At 39.5% G+C, this 21,984-nt stretch overlaps 3 protein-coding genes across 3 annotated transcripts; 1 reads left to right on the top strand and 2 right to left on the bottom strand.

Moving 5' to 3' along the window:
• Positions 1-5,851: 5,851 nt before the first annotated feature.
• On the top strand, positions 5,852-11,168 carry LOC122653872. Its single transcript, XM_043847827.1, has 3 exons — positions 5,852-6,934; positions 7,175-7,384; positions 11,103-11,168. Exons 1-3 carry the CDS (start codon positions 5,852-5,854, stop codon positions 11,166-11,168), a joined length of 1,359 nt encoding a protein of 452 aa, XP_043703762.1.
• A 3,618-nt stretch (positions 11,169-14,786) lies between these two features.
• LOC122653874 lies at positions 14,787-15,921 on the bottom strand. Its single transcript, XM_043847831.1, has 4 exons — positions 15,826-15,921; positions 15,620-15,673; positions 15,316-15,462; positions 14,787-15,176 (listed from the first exon to the last, which is right to left on the bottom strand). Exons 1-4 carry the CDS (start codon positions 15,919-15,921, stop codon positions 14,787-14,789), a joined length of 687 nt encoding a protein of 228 aa, XP_043703766.1.
• A 2,982-nt stretch (positions 15,922-18,903) lies between these two features.
• On the bottom strand, positions 18,904-19,645 carry LOC122653878. The gene is made up of 3 exons (XM_043847835.1): positions 19,448-19,645; positions 19,230-19,316; positions 18,904-19,122 (listed from the first exon to the last, which is right to left on the bottom strand). The coding sequence occupies exons 1-3, from the start codon at positions 19,613-19,615 to the stop codon at positions 18,904-18,906; spliced, it is 474 nt and encodes a 157-aa protein (XP_043703770.1). The 5' UTR covers positions 19,616-19,645.
• Between the last annotated feature and the right edge of the window lie 2,339 nt (positions 19,646-21,984).

The raw sequence follows: 21,984 nt of genomic DNA on the forward strand, positions 1-21,984 counted from the left end.
TGTAACATTGACCATCGAAAACAACCACATTAGGAAATAGGGGAAGGGTTCTATGAGCCCCGCCAAGGGAAGGTACGGTAGCGCGCTCCCTCTCTCTCTCTTGGGGGTGAAAGTTTGGCCCTATTGACCCAAACCACCCGTGCTCAGTCTGAATAGGGCCTAGGTTGAGATACTTGGCTTTGAGGGCGGGTCAAGGTTGATATTTTTTTACTCTAAGCCAGGGTTAAGGCCTCGAGTTGAGCCGGTCCGGCCCATAATATATATATTATAAACTTTAATTGTCACACATATTTGGTTGTGCAATATAATATATATAAAGATAATAAGTGATAATATATTTTATTATAGTGTTATTATTTGTAAATTTGATAGTTCTCTTCCCGACCCAGCCAAACTCAGTCCAGTCCATGTATCTCTCCCTTCACCCACTCCAAGATTAGGGCCAATCAGGATCAGCCCGACCTGACCCTAAAGGTGGGTCAATGTTGGATTTTTCAGGCCTTGAGTCAAGGTTGGGCCGGGCCTAAGCCCAACTAAGGGGACTCAGGGTTGGGCTAGAGTTTTAAAAAGCTCAACCCAACCTGACCCTGTTATAGCCCTACTCTCTCTCTCTCTCTCTCTCTCTATCTATAAATATATATATCCTATGTGTCTGTCTCTCTCTTCCTCCCTTTAAGGGTTAAGGGAGTCATTTCAAAGGATGAAAGAGAGGAGTCACATAGGGTGCTAGCTTACAGTATATTGCTAGCATGCCCATCCTTCTCCCTATATATATGTGTGTGTGTGAGAGAGAGAGAGAGTGTGTGTGTGTGTGTGTGTTTGTGTGTGAATAATACCTTGAGGGGTGTCGTGTGTGATGAATGTGTGTGAGCGGGATGTTTGAATGATATGTTGAGGGTTGGGGCATTGTGTGTGTATGTATGTGAAATGACCTTGCTGCCCTCAAGTGTGTGAAATTGTTAACCGTTCCATCAAACATCATTGCTTATGCACTCCTCTATGTCGCTTGCTCATAACAAAAAGAAATAGAGGTAATTAAAGTAAGTGATAAAAAGACAAAGCAATATGTGCTTGCATCTACTTTGACAATCTAATTAATTACAGCTCACTATAATATCTATCCAAAAGATTATCAAGAAATCACCATTTTGTACACAAGAAGAAATCAATTCCCAGAATGGCTAGTAAAAGCATCAAATTAAACCATTTTAAACCTAATAATCGGGACCTAATTAAAATAGGCAAAATATTTAGTGGGTAACACATAGAAAATCCACCTATTTTGGCCATAATTAGAAATACTTGGCTTGAAAAAATAACAAATGGATATATAGAAGAAGAAACTTAACTGTGCAACTTCTTAGGAGTTCCTAATCTTCTTCTATCTCTTCTTGTGTTTGTATGTACGTGTATACTCATTAGATTAAGTCACATTCCCATAGAGTCTCTCTCTTTGCAATTCCTTCCTTCCCTTGACGAGTTATAAGAAGAAGAAGAAGAAATAAAGAGAACCTGTTTTTTTCGACTTTAGCGCACGTTTTAGTGTTTCGTTAGAGGTAAAGTGAATACTGTCCCTCCCTCCTTTGTGTTTTGTTTACTTTTAATTTTATCTGTTTATAAGTTGGTTTCGATGTTCTCTAATTGGTTTCACGTACACCAATGTTCATGATGGGATTTATGCATGCTTGAATTGCTTTGTTTGTTCTTAATTATGATCTATTTTTTTTTATTCATGATGGGACCGGGTTTATTTTAATGAATAGACAAGAAAGAGAAATGTGTATAAAGCAGTCAGGGGCCCACCTTTATCTCATATATATTCCTCAATTTTTCGAATGGTGGAAATAGAAATGAAAATGAAAATGGTGGTCCATGAAACCCCCTTGTATTGGTTGGACTATTTGGCCAGAAAACCATAAGATGGTTTCTTTAATTTCCTCTGAGAGGGCTATTTTAACACAATTAAAGTTCTGGGCTACGTGAGCTCAGTCTAGGACTTCCATTTTAACTATAATTAAGAGTGGCAAGAACACTTCTTGTTATAATATCATTATTGATGGAGGCTTTATTATTAAGGACAGAGGTGTACGGGCCTTCGGATTTATCATCCTTCGTATCCTTAGAAGGAACAATTTGTAGTGTGTAGGTGGAGATTGGAAAAGACTACATATTCGACTAAACAGAGATATGATTTTAATTCTCTCCATTTCACAATCTGTAATTTCTTGTTACATCATTAATTATGCAACCCCCATGCAGTGAGAAAACAGCGGATAACCATCTAATCCATCCATTGACTCTTCTACTATCAGGCACATTTGCCAATTCAATTTGGTGTTGCCATTAGGGCCCACAGCCCAAATGAGTGAGTGCCCCCTGTATCCAGCTATTCCGATGTTAATACTGAAATTAGACATCACTTCAAGATCATCAAACCAGGCAAAAAGCTAGGAACCTAAGTTTTGGCAATTCTATATATATATATATATATATATATATATATATAGTCCAGTTATCAGTGGCTTACGTGCCCATGCAACAAGGTTCTCTTCTCCACCATGGGCTTGGGTACTATCAATTGCATGCTCTACGTCTAGTAATTAACTCCATCCCAATAAGACAACCCCAAAACTGTAGACATACATCAGACTTAATTCACTGTCAGTTGTCCACTCATGGCATACTCAGGAGCACAATAACCATACCTACACTATCTCCACTGAATTGAACTCATCACTAACTTATGTCAACTTTGAAGAAGTCATTTCGTCGATCACTTTTCTTTTTTTTTTTTTTTCTGCAGGTGATCAGGTCGGGTTACGGCATAATACCAGGTAACACTGCTAGTGTTAACGGTGAACAAGGAAAATTTTGGAACATTTATATGTTGGTGCTGTTAGTCATCTGCGCATGTGTAACAATAGCATTTGTCTGCTATTGGTGGAGGGCTTGGATGAAGAGGCGTGTTACTGCAGCCATAGTAGCTCCACTGCCTTGATCATGGGAGGCTGTAATATCCTGATTTTCTTTGGGATATTTTATTATTACAGAGTTTGTTATGCAGCTGTATGTAAAGACAAATTATAACAATAGAGGAATCTCAAAGTGGGAAATAATATTTGGGTGTGACATGTCATTTAGATTGAATGGCTCATCCTTGTATGAGTGATATGGCATTGACTTGATTGTGATGTGACATTACTGTGTTTATCAATTATATTAATTGGAAAATTGGATTTTTTTTTTTTGGTAAGAATTAGAAAACTCAGATTTTGATTACAGTTTTTTTTTGATTGTTGCATTCTACAGCTCTCAAATTAAAAACCATAGCTACCCCGATTTCAATTGAGGGTCAAGGGCAGAATTAGCACATGCCTTATAGCTCCAACGGCAAAAAAACCAACATAGCTGCCCTTAGTTCCCCAAATCTTGGAGAAGGCCTACATGAATCGTTATCGTCTCCTCGTTAAAGACGGTGTTTGTAACACATCGTCGGTGATACTACAACCATGTGGCACAGCAGGCCCCACATAGTGCACATGGTCTATGCAGCTGTCGCACGATACGTTACAGTACCGTGCTATAACAGGAGAGGATAAAAATTCATCCTACACTCTAGCTTAATTTTGCCATATGGATTGATAATTTGTTGATTCTAATTATTGTATGAGATTGAGTTCATTCCCTATCTAGCTATGTCGTGCATGCTATAAAATTTTTGTACGTATCTCTATCATCCCACAATAAAGGGCAGATATGCCATTTTATAAGAGGAAAAAGATAGAAACAAGAAGGTGCTAGTGTACGCCATGCAACGTTCTTTTCCCCTTATTGTATCTTGTATGGCCTATTATGTTTGGTTTTTTTTAAAGGGGCACAAATCATGCTCAAAAAAACCTTGCTTTTTCGAAAAATTAAAGGGCTGGGCTGGGCTAGATTAGGGTTGTGACATCGGGCTTATTGAGTCCGAGTTACATGCAATTAATGCCAATTTAGAATATTAGTTTGGGCTGGGCTTGGAATAGGTAGAAATAACTTTGAGGTGAGGCTTGGGTTTAAAAAAAAAAGACAGACCCAACCCACATGCATAAAATAAAGCACAGAATCAAATCTGAGGTGAGTGTTTTTTTTTGAGTAAATCTATCAATTACATTGTTGAAACTCTATGAGAACTGGTAAAATGGAGCTATACCTTGAACCGTTCAGCACGAAATAGTCCAAACTTTTGAAAATTCCCAAAAATCGACAACGGATTGATTCAGCTCCTCTCTTTGAAGGGCATCGCCCAATGAGTACGGAGTGTCCAATGAGGCATCCAAAGACTGTGCTATGCAACACACATCTCAATGGCTGATTGGGCACGCACTAAGATTTGTATAGCTAGCCGAATCATTGGATGCTTCGTTGGGCACTCATTGGGTAATGCCCTCCAAAGAGAGGAGTCCAATCCCATCAGATGGGCTTTGTCTAACATCCAATGAAGGATTGTCGCAGTAGAATATGTATTGGCAAAGCTGCATCTGACATTGATTCTGCCCTCCAAAAAGAGGAGTCCAATCCGGTCTGATGGGCTTCGTCTAACATCCAATGAAGGATTGTCGCAGTAGAATATGTATTGGCAAAGCTGCATCTGACATTGATTCTGCCCTCTAAAGAGAGGAGTCCAATCCCGTCAGATGGGCTTTGTCTAACATCCAATGAAGGATTGTCGCAGTAGAATATGTATTGGCAAAGCTGCATCTGACATTGATTCTTGATCATTTGGCGTTGGATGAGGCTGATTACTCGAATAGGGTTTATTCGGGTCAGACTCATGCTTGGACCAGGTCGGATCTAGGTCAAATAAAAAATCATTTATTTAAATAGTTACTTTAAAATCTTTGAAAATAACTTTCAAATCATAAATCTGAATTTATTGATTCAAAATGCATAGGAAAGCTCTTTCTGAGTACTTCATAATGGAATGAAGATTTAAAAAAAAAAACCCATTTTTAGCCAAGATAATTTGAAAGTGGTTTTGAAGGCCAAAACGCGAAACCCACTTTCTCAAGCAAAACCCTTCTCACACAAAACGCGAAACCCACTTTCTCAAGCAAAACCTTTCTCTCTCACGCTATACCTTTCTCTCACGCCTGAAAGTCTGAAACCCTCTGCAACTCCACGGCTGAGCTCCTCTCTCTCTCTCTCTCTCTCTCTCTGTGTGTAACGAACAGCAGACGATAACCTGCAAATCCCCTCTGCTCGATTGAGATCCTCTGTAATTTTTTTCGATCTCCAATACAAAGACTGCATATTTTCTTCTTCTTCTTCTTCTTTTCTGGTAGCTATTTTGGTGGTAGGCCCCTCTGCTTGTGAAGAACGACATTAATTTGTACCTTTTTTTTAAGATGACTGCCCCCAATCCGTTGTTTCAAGTTTCAAACACATTGCACAGATGATTGGTTGGTTGGTGGTTTTGCAGCTTCGAGCAACCCAATACCCTCACTCCTCACTAGACTTGACTTGGATCTACTCCGAGGCCACTCCACCAACTGCACTATGATTGGGACTCTTCGATATCCATTTAATTTATTGTTTTCCTTTCTGTTAGCTGTCTATATTGAAACGCAGCTGTATATATTGGAGTGTAGGGCTGTCTTCATTAGATAAGATTGGTGTTGACTCATTGTACATATCCGTTGAGTTATTTTAGGAATTAGAATAGGATTCTTTGATTTAATTATGGAGATAATTGCTCCACCTTTGTGTATTTATCCCATTCCGTATCATTGGAAAGATTATCGGAGTTTATAGAATCTCTATTTTATCATGGTATCAGCCTAACGAGATCCTTCTTCTTTCTCACTGTTCTATGGCTCCACCCACCCCCTCCGTCTCTGACCCAACTTCTCCCTATTACTTGCATAATAGCGATCACCCTGGCACCCCTCTTGTCACCCAACTTCTTAATGGTGACAACTTTCCGACTTGGAGTCGTGCCATTACTATGGCTCTCCAAGCAAAGAACAAGGTTGGCTTCATTGACGGCACCCTCAAGAAACCTGCTGATGACTCCACTGATTTGTCTGCTTGGAGTCGATGCAACTCCATGGTTACATCTTGGTTGATCCACTCTACAATTCCCTCTATTGCCAACAGTATTTTATGGACCACCAACGCTCATGATGTCTGGATCGACCTTAGTGACCGCTTCTCTCAACAAAATGCTCCTCGTATCTTCGAGATACGACGTTTCATCTATAACCACAGTCAAGGAACAGATTCGATCTCTGCTTACTATACAGCCTTGAAGGCCTATCGAGACGAGTTGTCATCATATCGAACTCTTCCCACTTGCACTTGTGGCGCTATGACAAGCCTCAATGGCTTCATTGAAACTGACGCTCTCATCGATTTCCTTCAAGGTTTGAATGACTCGTTCTCTGCTGTCCGGAGTCAAATACTCCTTATGGATCCACTGCCCTCTATGGCCAAGGCCTATTCTTTACTGCTGCAGGAGGAACGCCAACGCTCTCTTCACGATGCTCGGCCCATTCCTCTCGACCAAGCTGCCTTGGCTGCCCAACACTCCTCCACCAGCCGTGATTCCAAAGGTCGTTCTCGTCCCCGATATCATTGCAACTATTGCGATATGGACGGGCATTCTGACTCTCGCTGTTTCAAGCAACATGGCTACCCACCCAATTGGACGCCTCGCAATGGAGATGGTACTAAGTCTAAGCCCCGCAACAACAATGTTCACGCTGCCAATCTTACAGCAACCAACGCACCTCTTGCATCTGCGATTGCTCCCACCATCTCTGCCGAACAGATTCAGCAACTTTTAACTCTTCTTCCCACTGGTAATACCCACCCTCTTGCTAATATGTCAGGTACAGTTTCATTCCCTCCTTCCTTTGTTTGGATTGTCGTTACTGGTGCTACAGATCATATGGTCTGTTCACCTACTTTATTTTCCTCCTCTAAACTTTGTCATTCCCCTTCCTCCATCCGTCTTCCTAATGGTTCCACTACACCTGTGACCCATATTGGACATGCGTGTTTATTTCCTAACATTTCAATTTTTGATGTCCTCTTTGTTCCCTCCTTCAAATATAACCTCTTGTCTGTTAGCAAATTTATTTCTCAAACCCAATGTGTTATTACCTTTTCTCATGATGCTTGTTTTTTTCAGGACCCACGGACGAAGACGATTTTTGCGACGGGTAGACGCCATGGTGGTCTTTACCTCTTGGACACCTCACCTCCACTTGCATCTGCTGCCACCACCACATCCTCGTTCGATCTCTGGCATTGGCGACTTGGTCATCCCTCCCATTCTCTTTCTTCTAAATTAAGACAATTTGATTCTACCATTTCTTGTTCTAATAAGGATTTTAGCACTGTCTGTCCACTTGCCAAACAAACACGTTTACCATTCCCTTCTAGTTTGATATCCACTACACGATGTTTTGCTTTAATTCATGTCGATATTTGGGGTCCGTATCATGTCCCCTCTCTCTCAAGAGCACGTTTTTCTTACTATTGTCGATGACTATTCACGCTCTACATGGGTTTATTTAATGAACCACAAATCTGAAACTTTTTCCCTAATACGTATTTTTTTAACATGGTGAAAACACAGTTTAATACCTCTATTTGTCGTATTCGTTCGGACAATGGTAAGGAATTTTTAATAAGAATACCTCTCCATTTCTTCACCATCTTGGGGTTTTACAGAATCTAGTTGTGTTTCCACCCCACAACAGTATGGCGTGGTTGAGCGTAAGCACCGCCACCTCCTTACCGTAGCTCGTGCTCTTCGTTTTCAAGCAAACCTACCCCTCTATTTTTGGAGGATGTGTGCTCACCGCTTGTTACCTAATTAATCGCCTTCCCACCCCGGTGCTAAAAGGGAAAACACCTCATGAGGTTCTTTATAACAAAATTCCAATATTTTCTCACCTAAAGGTTTTTGGTTGCCTTTGTTTTGGTCGCCAACCGAATATCAAACACAAATTTGACCAACGCGCCCTCCTGGCATTTTCATTGGTTACCCGTACGCCGAAGGGTTACAAGGTCTATGATCTCACCACTAGGACAACTTACGCCTCCGTGATGTTGTTTTTCAAGAACACATCTTCCCTTTTCAATTATATAAAGACCCATCACCCCTTCCCTCATATGTTTTCCCCATTCCCCCTGTTGATCTTGATGACCCTTGCCGCCAATCCCATTCCACCACCCTCTACACCGACACCCCCTACCCCTACACAACCACAACCCCACCCCTCCTCCTACACCACCCTCCCCCCTCCACCTTCACCTACACCTCCACCTCCCTCCTTAACACGACCATCTCGTGTCACCAAACCGCCAAGATATTTAAAAGACTACCATGTATCTCTTCCCCAAGCAAAGGTTTCTTCCTCCAAAGGGTCACGGTACGTCTCACCCCTTGCTCATTTTTAAGTTATCATCGTTTCTCACCACCCCATATGTCTTTTTCTTACCGCTTCTTCATGATACTATGAACCACACACATTCATCGAAGCCATAAAGCACCTGCTTGGCGTGATGCAATGCAACTTGAGATTAATGCGTTAAACATCAACAAAACTTGGTCCTTGGTCCCGCTCCTTCCTCCGCAAAAGGCAATTGGGTCCAAATGGGTGTACAAAATTAAACGACATGCCGATGGATCTCGACCGATACAAAGCTCGCCTTGTGGCCAAAGGGTACACTCACTTGAGGGGATTGATTTCCATGAAACATTTGCTCCTGTGGCTAAGCTCGTTACGAGTTCGAGTCCTTCTCACCATCGCCATTGCCTCTAGCTGGGCCATTTCCCAATTGGACGTGAATAATGCCTTTCTCCATGGTGACCTTGACGAAGATGTTTACATGACCCCCCCACCTGGGTATCGCCGCAAGGGGGAGAACATCGTTTGTAAATTGCAGAAATCTTTGTATGGCCTCAAACAAGCCTCTCGCAATTGGTTTGCCAAATTGTCATCGGCCCTTGTCGCCTTCGGGTTCACCGCTTCCAAGCCGATCATTCTCTCTTCACCCTTCATCGGGATGGTGCCTCCATTTTTGTCCTTGTATACGTGGGACGACATCATCATTCGCGCTCGGATTCTCGCTATCATCCAGGATGTCAAAGCTAGCATTTGCCACACATTTCATACTAAGGACATTGGTTCCCTTAAATACTTTCTTGGCATTGAGGTCGCCCGCTCTACCAAGGGTCTCTATCTTTGCCAACGAAAGTATACCTTGGACATTCTCAATGATTGTGGTCTTACCGGTTCTCGACGGATTTTCCCATGGAACAAGATCTCAAGCTCTCTCGACTCGCCGGATCTATCCTCCAGGATCCCTCCGCTTATCGACGCTTAGTAGGCCGCTTGATTTACCTTACGGTCACCCGCCCGACATTGTGCACTCTATAAATATTTTAAGTCAATTTATGCACGAGCCTCATCAACCTCACTTGGATGCTGCCCATCGTCTCCTTAGATACTTGAAGAGCACTCCGGTCGGGTCTTTTCCTTCCCGCCTCGAATTCTCTTCGCTTATCCGGCTTCGCGACTCAGATTGGGCCACTGCCCTATGACTAGACGTTCCACTACAGGGTATTGCATTCTTCTAGGGCCCACTCCGATTTCTTGGAAGACAAAGAAGCAACCTATCTCCCGTTCTTCTACTGAAGTGAGTATCGCGCAATGGTGGTTGCCACTTGGGAACTTACTTGGCTCTCTTATCTATTCCGCGATCTTGGTTTGCCCGCTCAACACCATATCCCCTTGTCTTGTGATAACCAAGCCGCTCTTCATATCGCAGCCAACCCAGTTTATCACTTAACGCACCAAGCATATTGAAATAGACTCGCCATGTCGTTCGTGAGAAAATCCAACAGGGTCTCGATTCGCACAAAGAAAGATACCTTCTTCCGACCAACTCGCGGATCTTTTCACCAAATCCCTTGGACGAGCTCAATTTCAAAATCTCAAGTCCAAGTTGGGCATTCGTGACCTTCATGCTCCACCTTGAGGGGGAGTGTTAGCTGTCTATATTGAAACGCAGCTGTATATATTGGAGTGTAGGGCTGTCTTCATTAGATAAGATTGGTGTTGACTCATTGTACATATCCGTTGAGTTATTTTAGGAATTAGAATAGGATTCTTTGATTTAATTATGGAGATAATTGCTCCACCTTTGTGTATTTATCCCATTCAGTATCATTGGAAAGATCATCGGAGTTTATAGAATCTCTATTTTATCACTTTCCAAACAAATCAGCAGGTTTTTTCATGTTTGGTGGCCTGGCCTAGGGGTCTGAAATATATATAACTCTGTATCAGTAAAGGCCGGATTATTTCATTCATAGTAAACAGTCTCAATGAGACGGATACATATATACAAGAATTACAAACCGTGCTTGAAAGGGAACCCTAGGGAATACGGTTTCCAATATAAGAGAAGATGGCATAGGACTCTATATTGTATGTGAGGGGGTTTCTAAGGATACACGTGATTAGATTGCCGTAGATAGGGAGTTGAGTTTCAATGGAAAACTAAACCATAACAGCATATTGTGTGTGAATCGGTTTCCACTAATACACGTGAGTGGGTTGCCTTGGTTTTTGTGGTTCTGGCGGGTCCGCATCTCCTCCCTTCTTCACCCTGTCATTCCCAAATAACATTCTTATATAGCTTACCAAATTAATTTATTAATTTCTGTTGTCTTCCCACTTTGACCACTACACACAAATCTGATTATCTGTCAAATTCATAATCACAAAAGTTTCTCCTACTATTTAAATTTAAATTTAAATTTTCAATCTCTGTAGTCTCAAGTTACAAAACCACTAAAAAAAGCTAAATGTGGATTAATTATGTCAGATAATTAGTATAACTAAATCAAATGCCTTTTGTCCACCTACACTATCTCCACTTAATTGAACTCACTACTAACTAACTTTTGTCTTTATTGCATAATTTCCGTTTGTCTTTACTTTCCAATTCCATATCGTCAGAACATCGATACGTCAACTTTGAAGAAGTCATTTCGTCGATCACTTTTCCCTTTTTTCTTTTTTCTTTTTTTTTTCCTGCAGGTGATCCTGTCCGGTTACGGCAGAATACCAGACAACACTGCTACTGTTAACCGTGAACAAGGATAATTTTGGAACATTTATACGTTGGTGCTGTTAGTCATCTGCGCATGTGAAACAATAGCATTTGTATCCTATCGGTAGAGGTCTTGGATGAAGAGGCGCGTTACTGCAACCACAGTAGCTCCAATGCCTTGATCAAGGGAGACTGTAATACCCCGATTTTTCCTTAGAAATCTTAAGACATGTTTGTTGCAATCGTCGGGTGTTGATCGTTTTAATCCGTTTTTCACCAAAAGGAAGTTTTACTTATAAAACCTTCTATGAACTTTAAATAATTTGTAAATCTCCTTTTGAAAATGTGTTAGATGATACATATAATAAAGTAATTTAGTTGTGAGAATTTAACCAATGTTTATTATTTTACCTCTACATATAAGAGGTCTTATGTTCAAGCCCCATTAATAGCATTTTATGTAAAGAAATTTGAGAATATTTTATTTGTCACATATATGTGGGTCCCACCTGATGATGTGGGTGACACATGTCATTATGGGAGGCAAGGGCAAAGAAGGAAAGCAAAATGCATGAAATGTGATTGAGGCATGTGTCATCCTAGGTGGATTGTGCATGTATGACACATGGAGTGGAGGAGGTGATGTGGATGTCTTATGTGATAGTGGGGGTATCACTTGGAAGGATAGATTCCAATTGAAGGGTGGATTATAGGTTGGTATACATGTAAATAGAGGGTGAGTCAAAGGGTATTAAAGTAAACTCACCTTAGTCAACTTGGTTGCATGGGAATAAATGGGTTAAGGTAGGGCTAGGACTGTAATTTGAGTAGGGAAGGGTACCCTAGTCAAATTAAATGCATGTGAATGGATTGGTCCAGGAGGGAGGTGATCAAGGGTTAAATTGGAATTTCACCTTCAACCGATTGAGTCTATACCCATTTCTGGTTTTGTTTATACACCTTGCTCACAACTCCCAAGCTCCAAGGGGAGGAGAAAACGTTGATGAAAGAGGAGAAAAGTTGGATGGCTGTGTGAACTGTGAATACCTTGGAAGATGATAGATTTCTTACATGGGGTAGGTCTTCATTACCTTTTTAATTTCTGTTTTCTTTTGAGTTTGCAAATCTTCAAATCTGAGAAAAGAAAGGGATAATGGAGAGAAAATAGGGAGAGAGAAGGGAAAACTGTCTGTGTCTGTGTCTGTGAGAGAGAGTGTGAGACAAGAGGGAGAGAAAATAGGTGAGGAGAGGAGGAGCCGAGAGGGTGAGAGGAAGAGAGAAAACAGGAGAGGAAAGAGAAAAACAAGGAGAGAGAGAGAGGAGAGAGAGAGAGAGAGAGAGAGAGAGAGGGTTCGGTCAAGGAGGCCGAAAACAACCCCCTCCCTGTGCTGTGTGTGATATTGAGGTGACATGTGCTGCACTGCTGCTGATGTGGTTTTTGTCCTCTGTTTAAAAATAAAAGAGAGAGAGGGACGAAGAAGATGATCGTGTACACCCATGTTGTACCAAATCAAGGGGGGCTGAGTTTAATCTCATGGGCCCCTTTATGGGCCTAGTTTATATTTAGGTAAACCCCAATAATTAGTTGTCTATGCTATTGTTATGGGTCCTATAACTTGCATTGTGTTGCTTTGGGGGGGGATCATATAGTATGGTGTTAGGTATACCAAGATTCTTTTAGAAATGCATAATAATATTTATAGTTTTATAGTCTGCTAATTGTGGATCTACATAGTAATTACGGTACTATTTTGAGTTCTTGAATCATGCAAACGGGCTCATAAAGATCATGCTGTTTTGGGCTTTACATCTTGGCTAATGTATTGTTAAGGACTATGGGCTCCATTTATGATTAGTATGACTAATTGAGATGTAATGGAAATGGACTGGAAGGATTCTTTATGACTTAAAATGTTAAATGGAATATATCATGATTATATTGGACTAGTTAAGTAAATCAAACCGAAATGGAACTTAACATGTACAAATGAAATTTATCACATGATTATAGACTAATGTAATGGATCAAGGGACTGGTTATGTCATTAATTAAAATAGTAAATAAAGGGTTGTTCTAATGAAATAAAACCATGAACTCAATATAGACTATTATAGCCCAACAAGGAATGAAATAAAGGTGGACTAGTTTATAGGCCCTCCTATGGGCTAACAAGACAAGTAATACAAAGGAAAATAAAAGAGAACAAAGAGATGGGATAAGAAGGAAAAGAAAAGAAAAGAGATGAAGAAAATAAATAAATTAAAAGACTTGAGGTTTTTGTTAGGCATTCTTATAGGCCTAAACGTATATTTATAAAGTCATAAGGTGTTAAATTATATCCTAAATATTTAAAAGGATCCTAATATAACCTTAGGACTTAAAAGGAGCTCCAACGAAGTTATTATTGATTATCAGGGCCAAAAAGGGATTGCTAAGTACTTGATTGATATGCCAAAAATTCCAAAATTGATGGAACACGTTAAATCAAGCCCTTTAACCTATCTCATACTAGGCTGGCCTAATTAAGTGCCCATACACTAAAGTGGGCCCCATTAGGCACATAACAGGGATCTAAGAGTTTTCATCAGTAGTTACCTTTATCCGGATTCCATCTAACTTTTGGAATGGAACAAAATATAGTTTCATCGTCGTAGCAGACACAAAAGGTTCCATTCTTTTCACACTGATGACATAGTTGGGGAGGGCTCCAGAGAAGACAAAACCCACCAATGAATAATTGGGAGATAGGATCAATCGGCCCATATTGGAATGTGGAAGGTAGCATATCCACGAGAAGATGAACCAGTTTGCAGTCATATGAAGAGCTATGATAATCGAGAGTAGTAGGTGGAGGAGCCGGTGGATCTACTGTTACAGATTATGGTACCAGTGCCTCAACTTTGCAATAATCCTTAATGTAATTGACACCAACAGGAGGATCATGGTGCTTATTGCATACTCTTAGTGTAGTCAATTTGATGAACCTCATACATATTACTTACATCATTCTCCGCCGCCCTGGCATGGATCACTGGTGTGGAAACATTTAAACAATGAAGGCGTTCTAATCTGGGTGAGCTCCTTTCATCTTTTACAGCATTGCAACAAGGAAAACAGGTGTTGTTGCTTAGATCTATTAATTTAGATTGAACAATTAATAAGTTTTCAAAGGACATGAGAGCTTGCAACTCATCTTCCCTTTTTTTTTCTTTTGCAAGGGTAATTTTGTCACTTTCATCCCTTGTTTTTAACGATGTTAGTCCTACCTAAACTAACGGAATGGGGGCATGTGTTAATCTTGAAAGAACCCCAAGGGGGCACACAAAATTTCCTAAAACTGAGGGAAGGTACCTAAAAATTTCCCTTTAATATTTTCCAAATACATCCTTCCTGATTCCAAGTGCACGTTTATGATTAGGGCAGCAGGAACATTGCCGCAACTCAGGCAACAGCCAAATTTTGTCCGTATATTCCTCTCTAAAAAAATATAGGATATGTATTCTTTATTTAAATAGAAATCATGAGAGAGAGAGAGAGAGAGAGAGAGAGAGAGAGAGAATACAGAAATTATGAAAGAGAGTTTACTCGGTAATTAAACTTTATTAGAAGTTGAGAAATTGTGATTAACATGGATATGTCTAGTCACAATAGTATTATTAATGATGGATCATTAGCAACCTGAACCCCCATAGAAGAAAGTATGCCTATAATAGTCATCCATGTAGGGAAAATCGTGCACTTGATAGCAATTTTTACCATCTCTGACGAGTTGAAGACTCTTATCATTGGGACCTCTTCCAATGTTATCTTCTCCGACAACTCGGACTGCTCTGAAAAACGCAGTAGTTCTGGCATCTGGATAACGATAAAATGAACTTTTATATCTGTACCGTCCCGTCCCCATTGGTGGAGTTTTTTCACCTTGGAGAGCATAAACCTCCCCTCTCCAACCAACCACAGGAGCGGATTCTTTTATAGTATTGAATAATTCTCTTGGCCAATACCCAACATTACTCATATTTTGTCCAATTGATACCCACCAATTTCCACTGTTATGATCCTATTTAAGAAAATGCAACAAATTAAGAAATATAAAGTTAGTTACCGACCCATAATTCATTCACCAATTAATTAGAGAAAATTTAATAACCATTATAATAAATAATAATAATAATAATAATAAACGAACTTTCTCTCACCTGGAAAAGATAGGTTGCCTCTTCACATATTTCACCACCATAGGTAGAAGTTTTGGTAAAAGGTGCACCAATGGGTATTTCTCTGTTAACTTGGATAAAACCATTGCATATAACATTGAAGCAGCCAGTCCTTTGAGAGTCATCTGCCTGTTTCATTGAAATATATACATATATATTAAGAAATAATATTATATATATATATATACGATAACCCCCTCCCTCCGCCCCCCCACCCTCCCCAAAAAAAAAAATAAAATAGAATGAATGCTGAGGCAAATTGGCAATAGAACTTCGCTTGACTTACAGTCCAATATCCAAAAAAATGGGTCTTGTTATCACCATATAACCTAGGATTCACCTGATGATCACAAAATTTATTTTCGTCAGTTTAGATGCTAGAGATTGCCAAATAATTGTAACTCAAATAAAAATGTTTGAAATCATTTATTTATTGTCTTAAAAGTGTAGAAACAAAAGATAAACAAACAAGGGTATAGAGATAGAACTGACATGCCATCCAACTTGTACTTGGTCTTGTCCACCTTGAACCCACATAAAAGCTCCACTGTATTGATTAGTGGAGACTGGGGGATTATGTATACTCATGCACGTTGAACCTCCATGGTACTTCAAGTTTTCATCTTTCAGTGCAAAACCTTCATACTGAATGAAGTGTGTTAATACCAATTTTTATAACCTTTCATGTATGCAATTTTGCTTGTGAAATAATCCACACATGGATAGTGTGTGAATCTTTAACCCTATTGTTATTTATTAGGGTAAATTATAGATCACCCCCTGGTTTTTGAAAAAAACTCAAATCAGCCCCTCTACAGTAATGGTGTTAGTCTACTATTACTTATTGGTGTGAAAGGACTATTTTATCCTTGTACTATAACATTAGAATTAAATTTTCAATACTACCCTTCCTTCATCTTCAACCTAAATGGACAGCTTCTTTTGGGTTAAAATCAAAGCTTTCCGCCATCTATAATGGCGGTTCTTTAAAATAAAATAAAAAAATCTCTGTAGGATGCAAGTTTAAAACTTGATGGAATGGACGGAGAAGGGGCGAAGTGATTCGTGAAACCCTAAGATGAAAGCAAGAAGGTTGGGTTTAGTGGGAATTCCACATAACTTTTGCAAAAGATAAGATTTTTAATAGCTGGATCCGTGGAGGAAATTAGAAACAAAAACAGGAAATAAAACATAGAGAAATTTAAAGCATATATAGAAAAAATTGAAGTGGGAAAAAAATGTAAGGAAAGAGACTTCCGGCGACTCCCTGAAATATACAAGCACAAGCACAATTTGTGGAGAGAGGAAGTAACAGAGATGTTCACGTTGTGAATTTGTTCTCGAGAACGATGAACTACATGTACAGGCCTCAACCACCCCCTCGCCCCCCGCAGAGTGAGAGTGTTGATGGATAGGTATAGATATACCAAATGCATAATCTAAGTGAACAAAAAACAACTGATGAGGCAGAAGAACATAAAAAAAACAGGTTTTGACTCTTGAGTGTTTACTCCAACAACGAAAAAGAAAAAAAAAAACAGAGAAGGGAAACAGAAAGCTTAAGAAAAATTAAATCAGACACAGTCTCTGGGAATTGGGTAGTAGCATGAGATCAGACACAATCTCCCCATTGTTGGCTGAGAACAATGGCATTTTTTTTTTTTGAAACCCTTATAACCCGCAAGGGTTTTCAGATTACAGCGATAGCAGTTATTTTTTCCGGTATCCTTCGTCGGCATACTGGTCGCCATATGAGTTTTTCCCTTTGTCGGGAGTTGTAGAGCAGGTGGGCACTCCGATAACCGTGATTTGTAGGTTTCTAACTGCAATTTTAAAACCCTATATCGATTCTTATTTTTTGCATCTAGGAATGGAGTTTTTGAGGGCGGAGACGGCGGTGGAGTTGGAGGATGCATCTTGTAATTTCTTCTCTTTCTTCTCTATCCGGTGAAAACCTGAGATTGAGTTGCCAGTGTGAGGAAGATGATGGAATTTGGGGTTTTTAGTTTCAAGGGTAAAATCGTAGATCAACACTGATCAAGGGTAGTTTAGGGATTTAAATTTATTTAACTGGCTGACATCATCACTTAATAGCATAAAACTAACGGTAGGGACTAATTTGTCATTTTGTGGTCTAAACCAGGGGGTAATTCGAGTTTTTTCAAAAATCAGGGGGTGATCTGTAATTTACCCTATTTGTTATTATTTGGGTTAATTTCACGGACGGCCCCCTGTAAGTATATAATATATCACGGACATCCCAAACTTTGGAAAAATATCACAGACTACCCTTACTTTATGTTTTAATTTCAACTTAGTCCACTCTGTTAGGTCTGTGCAGTTAAGTTGCTGTTAATTCTTTTATAATGGTGAAATTACCCTTACCACAGGTGAACTTCCCATAATACCCTTAATGTATTAAACAATGGGTTCTCCTATCAAACCAACACGGACTGGTTCGATCAGACCAAAAGGACTGAACCGATCTTGAATTCCAACACATCGTCTTCTTCCTCTCAAATCTCCCCTTTACTCTGCTTCCATATCTCGTCTCCGTGAAAGGCCGCTGCTGCAACCAAACCCTAAATTGAGATATGTAGATGAGTAGATATTCGATCGTAGATGGCGATCCGAAGGCGAGAATGGTGTCTGTAGATCACACGAGGCTTGATTCGATAACGAATGAAATTAGGGTGAAGATTTGAGGGTGGGAAATTTAGGGGAAAACGAAGCACTTTTTCTAGCCATAAGACTTGCAAACCTCTCACACTGCATTTGTAAAACTGTTAGCCAGCGTTGTGCCCCAAATGCCATTCCACTAGTTACATATTGATTGAAAACCTGATGAACTGGTTTATTCTCTATCTCTACATGTTCTACCCATTTAACCTGTGTTGAAATGGTTCCATTAAATCATCAACTTGAAACTAAGAAGAAATGCCATTTAAAAAGCCAAATAAATTAAGCACATATCAATCCATACCCTCGAATATCCATTAGGCATATCTTCAATAATGTAACTAGATGGCCTTCTTATGTATATAGGGAATGAAAATTGGTGATTGTCATGTAAGATATCAATTGGTAAATCAACAATTGTCCAAGTTCCTTCTTCTTCAATGATGCAACGAAGCTTTTTTTCGTTGTAGAGGAGTGAAGATTAAGAGGAAAAAGAGTTCAGGAGTTCCAAACAGTAAAACAAGTCTGAAATTTTAGGGTTTCAAATCCTTCGTTCAATGACTCTGTTTTAGAAAACCAAAACGGCGGTGGTGGTGGTTGGAGTTTGGAGTAGGACTAACCTTAATAAGGCACCTACAACGTCATTTTTCAAAGTTAGGATACCTCAAATGTTACTTTTCCAAACTTAAGGCACCTTAGATGTAATTTATCTATTTTTTATTTAAATAACTAAGGGGTAAAATGAACATTTAAACTTTGAGTGCTAACTGTGCTTAATGTCATGGGGAAGGTTGATATTTTGACAAGGTTTGGCATGTCCGTGATATATTGTATACTTACAGGGTGGTTCGTGAAATTTTCCCTTATTGTTTTTGTGGGTCGAGGGAGAGTTTAGGGGAGACTTACTTTGGTACCAGGGGCCACATTTAAGAATTGGTGAAAATTTCCAGAAGATTTTGAGTAGGATTTCCACCTTATTAGATCTTCTTTTGTTGTCCTCCTAATTGGAACTGTTCCTAATGGGCAACCCCCTCCATCGAGTCGGAGATCCGGCTGTTCTGCTCCAGAAAAAGCTTCTTTAGGAGTCTCTCTTTGAACCGAAGAACTCATCTGCAATTTTGATCCAATCATATCATGTTAAGTCCTCTCGTCAAGTATGTGATTGAAAAAAAAAAGACACATAAGTTGAATGTGATCATGACACAGATCAAGAATACCTCGGGTATGTGGTTCTCGAGTAATGGGTTGTCGAAGGCTGGTTGTTTGTAGAAATCAACACAATCATATGTTTCGCCATTATCTGTCTGTATAAATTAACAAATCATCTTCCATTGATCATTCAATGTATGTTTTCAATAATAATAAAAATAATGAAACATTTCATCATCTATAAATCAAGAGAAGGAATAGTAGTGAGTGATCTATATATACATACCTTGATACTCTTGACTGCAGGCTTGTTCATACGTTTGAGTTGTCTCTCCAACTCAACATCTTCTTCTTCCATGGTGAGGGTAGTTCCTCCTCCGTAAACTCCATTGTAACTTAGAATGATTGAAGAAGTTGCTAACAAAGCTACAAGCGTGACCATCCTTAACGCCATTATAATAAACAAAGGATCTGAAATCTCTATGATTTCCTTGGTAGCATGTAAATGGTCTCTACTATATATTGGCTATCTATCATCAGATCTTGAGTTGTCTCTCTTGAAGAGCGTACCATATCTGTTGCATTGGACAATAAATATTTGGTTGTCTCCCAAAATTTAAGGCATATTTCAATTACTCAATCTTAATGACCAATTAAGTTTAGTTTTCTCAGTCCTTGGAACTTCTAAACAAATGGGTATAACGCCATGACCACAGCTCATTCTAATGAACGTTACTTTGGTTGCTTACTGGTGCATTTTTCATGCAGGTAGTAACCGCCAGTAACGCCATTATAAGTTACTATTAGGATTCGGCTCGTCCACAGCCTGGCTTTGACCGGCCAACCTGCTGCGCAGAGCTCGCCACGTGGCATAATGGCAATTCAATGGTAGTTTTAACATTAAATTCAAATTTGAATTTTAAAACGGGTTAAGGGAGAGAACCAAAACCGAATTACACCCACCCAACCGGTTTGGCTAACTAAAATAAACCAAACCCCCATAATGCACAATTTTCCTTTCTTCATTCTTCATTCTTCATTCTTCTTCTTCGTCGCTTTGCGACCACTGCAACCACAAATCGTTGAATCATTTGTTAATGGTGCCCTGCCATCTACCTTGCATAATCCTGAAAAGCTATTTTATGACTCTGGTCCCTTGTTCCTACAGATGGAAAAATAACAACCCAAGCAAGGAATTGAATCTGAACCCATCGCAAAAAGGCACTCAAATCTCTATTACTAACAAAAATAGAAGAAGAAAATTATTCATCGTTGTTCTTCTCAAGTCGTTGCATCAGAATTTTACATACAATAATATACAAGAGAAGTCAGAGTGAGACTGTGAGAGAGGGGGAGGATGAAAATGCCAAGTAGAGATTGCAATTTCTCTTTCTCATTCATTGATTTATTATTTCTATGTTCTTTTGTACAATAAAAAAGAGGGAAATTTATGAATACACCCCTGAGGTATGGGCTTATTGCTAATGCATCCATCTATATGCACTATTTATACTTACCTCCCTACCTTTCATATTAATTGATAAGTCAATCCAAGTCGTTAGTTTTTCCCGTTAGTCACAAACAGGATGTGTTTTATGGAAACTTTTGGACCAAAATACCTTTGATAGGGTAAAATTACATTAATGACCTCTTTTTCTTGCTACGTCACACCTGCGATCATCCATAACTTGCAACCACAGAACCTGTGCTCCATATAGTCTGTTCTAGCAGAGTGCATCATGACCAACTACACATCACCTGACGGGAGATTGCTTTTGAAGCTTGTGCATTTTAATTACTTAATTATACATATACCCTGATCATGATTTATCCATTAAAATTTTCAAAGTTGGATCGTAATTAATATACTTAATTTTTAATACCCCTTGTGTGTTAGGGGACGAAATAAGCTAGGAACATACAAATGGGATTAGAGAATCCACCCTAACTACCTGCCCATTTAGCCACTTAATTACTTTTTATTTAGCTTTAATTTTCCTTTCTATATAAAACCTCTCTGGGATTTTTCTCAATGCATGGTTAGAAGTTTTCCCAAACAACTATCAATGAAGGAATTGCTGGTCAAACAATGGTCCAGGGATAAAACCATGGTTCCCTAGGGAAACCAATTAACTGAAAATTAGGGTTTTGCATGCCCTGGGTTATCCCATGGTGTCCCATGGTGCCCCATTAAATTTTAGGGTTTTCCATGGTCGCCTATGGGAACTCTGGTGCATCCCTATTAGGGTTTCTCCTTCCCTATTACGTCCCATAAAATTAATTATCACAATAGGGACGGAGAAATTCATCTCTAGTCCATTACATGGCAAGAGGGATCCATCTCATACTCGAATGCGTAATGGAAATTAATCAATTCGAGTTTCGTACGCATCCCATAAATATTAATAATCAATAAACTGAAGGAATTAATAAAGAACTGCTAACCTGGTGAGCCTCAAGTGTTGCTCCTCCAATAGACAGTGGTTTTTCTTCTAGTGAGTGCTCCAAGCAAACAGATCTGAACCTCCAATGGTGCTACCAAGGTTCTTCAAGCCAATCTCAGATGCTCTCGAACTCTTCAGCATAGATCTAGGGTTTCTCAAACCCTAACTCTCAAACACAGATGAGAGAAGCAAGAAGAAGAAGAGAGATCACAAGAGGGAGAGAGAGAGACCTAAAATGTAGGAGAGAGAGTGTCTGCCAAAAACGTGGAGAGCTTCTTCTCCCTTCTGCGTTTTGGTCCCTTATTTATAATAATAGGGTTTAATTAAATCCTAGATAGATTTAATAAAGCCCTAGTGAGAGTCAGACTCTCTCTTTCTC

Source organism: Telopea speciosissima, chromosome 3 (genome assembly GCF_018873765.1).
Source record: "Telopea speciosissima isolate NSW1024214 ecotype Mountain lineage chromosome 3, Tspe_v1, whole genome shotgun sequence".
NCBI classification, from domain to species: Eukaryota; Viridiplantae; Streptophyta; class Magnoliopsida; order Proteales; family Proteaceae; genus Telopea; species Telopea speciosissima.

What these genes read in the sequence shown, in the direction of transcription:
- LOC122653872 (XM_043847827.1), top strand. Translation starts at nt 5,852, where the DNA reads ATGGCTCCACCCACCCCCTCCGTCTCTGACCCAACTTCTCCCTATTAC. An exon ending in CTGGTGCTACAGATCATATG is followed by an intron (nt 6,935 to 7,174) that starts GTCTGTTCACCT and finishes TGTTTTTTTCAG; the next exon opens with GACCCACGGACGAAGACGAT. An exon ending in CTAATAAGGATTTTAGCACT is followed by an intron (nt 7,385 to 11,102) that starts GTCTGTCCACTT and finishes TTTTTCCTGCAG; the next exon opens with GTGATCCTGTCCGGTTACGG.
- LOC122653874 (XM_043847831.1), bottom strand. Translation starts at nt 15,921, where the DNA reads ATGAGTATACATAATCCCCCAGTCTCCACTAATCAATACAGTGGAGCT. An exon ending in ATTTTTTTGGATATTGGACT is followed by an intron (nt 15,463 to 15,619) that starts GTAAGTCAAGCG and finishes TCAATGAAACAG; the next exon opens with GCAGATGACTCTCAAAGGAC. An exon ending in AGGCAACCTATCTTTTCCAG is followed by an intron (nt 15,177 to 15,315) that starts GTGAGAGAAAGT and finishes TTTCTTAAATAG; the next exon opens with GATCATAACAGTGGAAATTG.
- LOC122653878 (XM_043847835.1), bottom strand. Translation starts at nt 19,615, where the DNA reads ATGGCGTTAAGGATGGTCACGCTTGTAGCTTTGTTAGCAACTTCTTCA. An exon ending in CTGCAGTCAAGAGTATCAAG is followed by an intron (nt 19,317 to 19,447) that starts GTATGTATATAT and finishes TAATTTATACAG; the next exon opens with ACAGATAATGGCGAAACATA. An exon ending in TCGAGAACCACATACCCGAG is followed by an intron (nt 19,123 to 19,229) that starts GTATTCTTGATC and finishes TCAAAATTGCAG; the next exon opens with ATGAGTTCTTCGGTTCAAAG.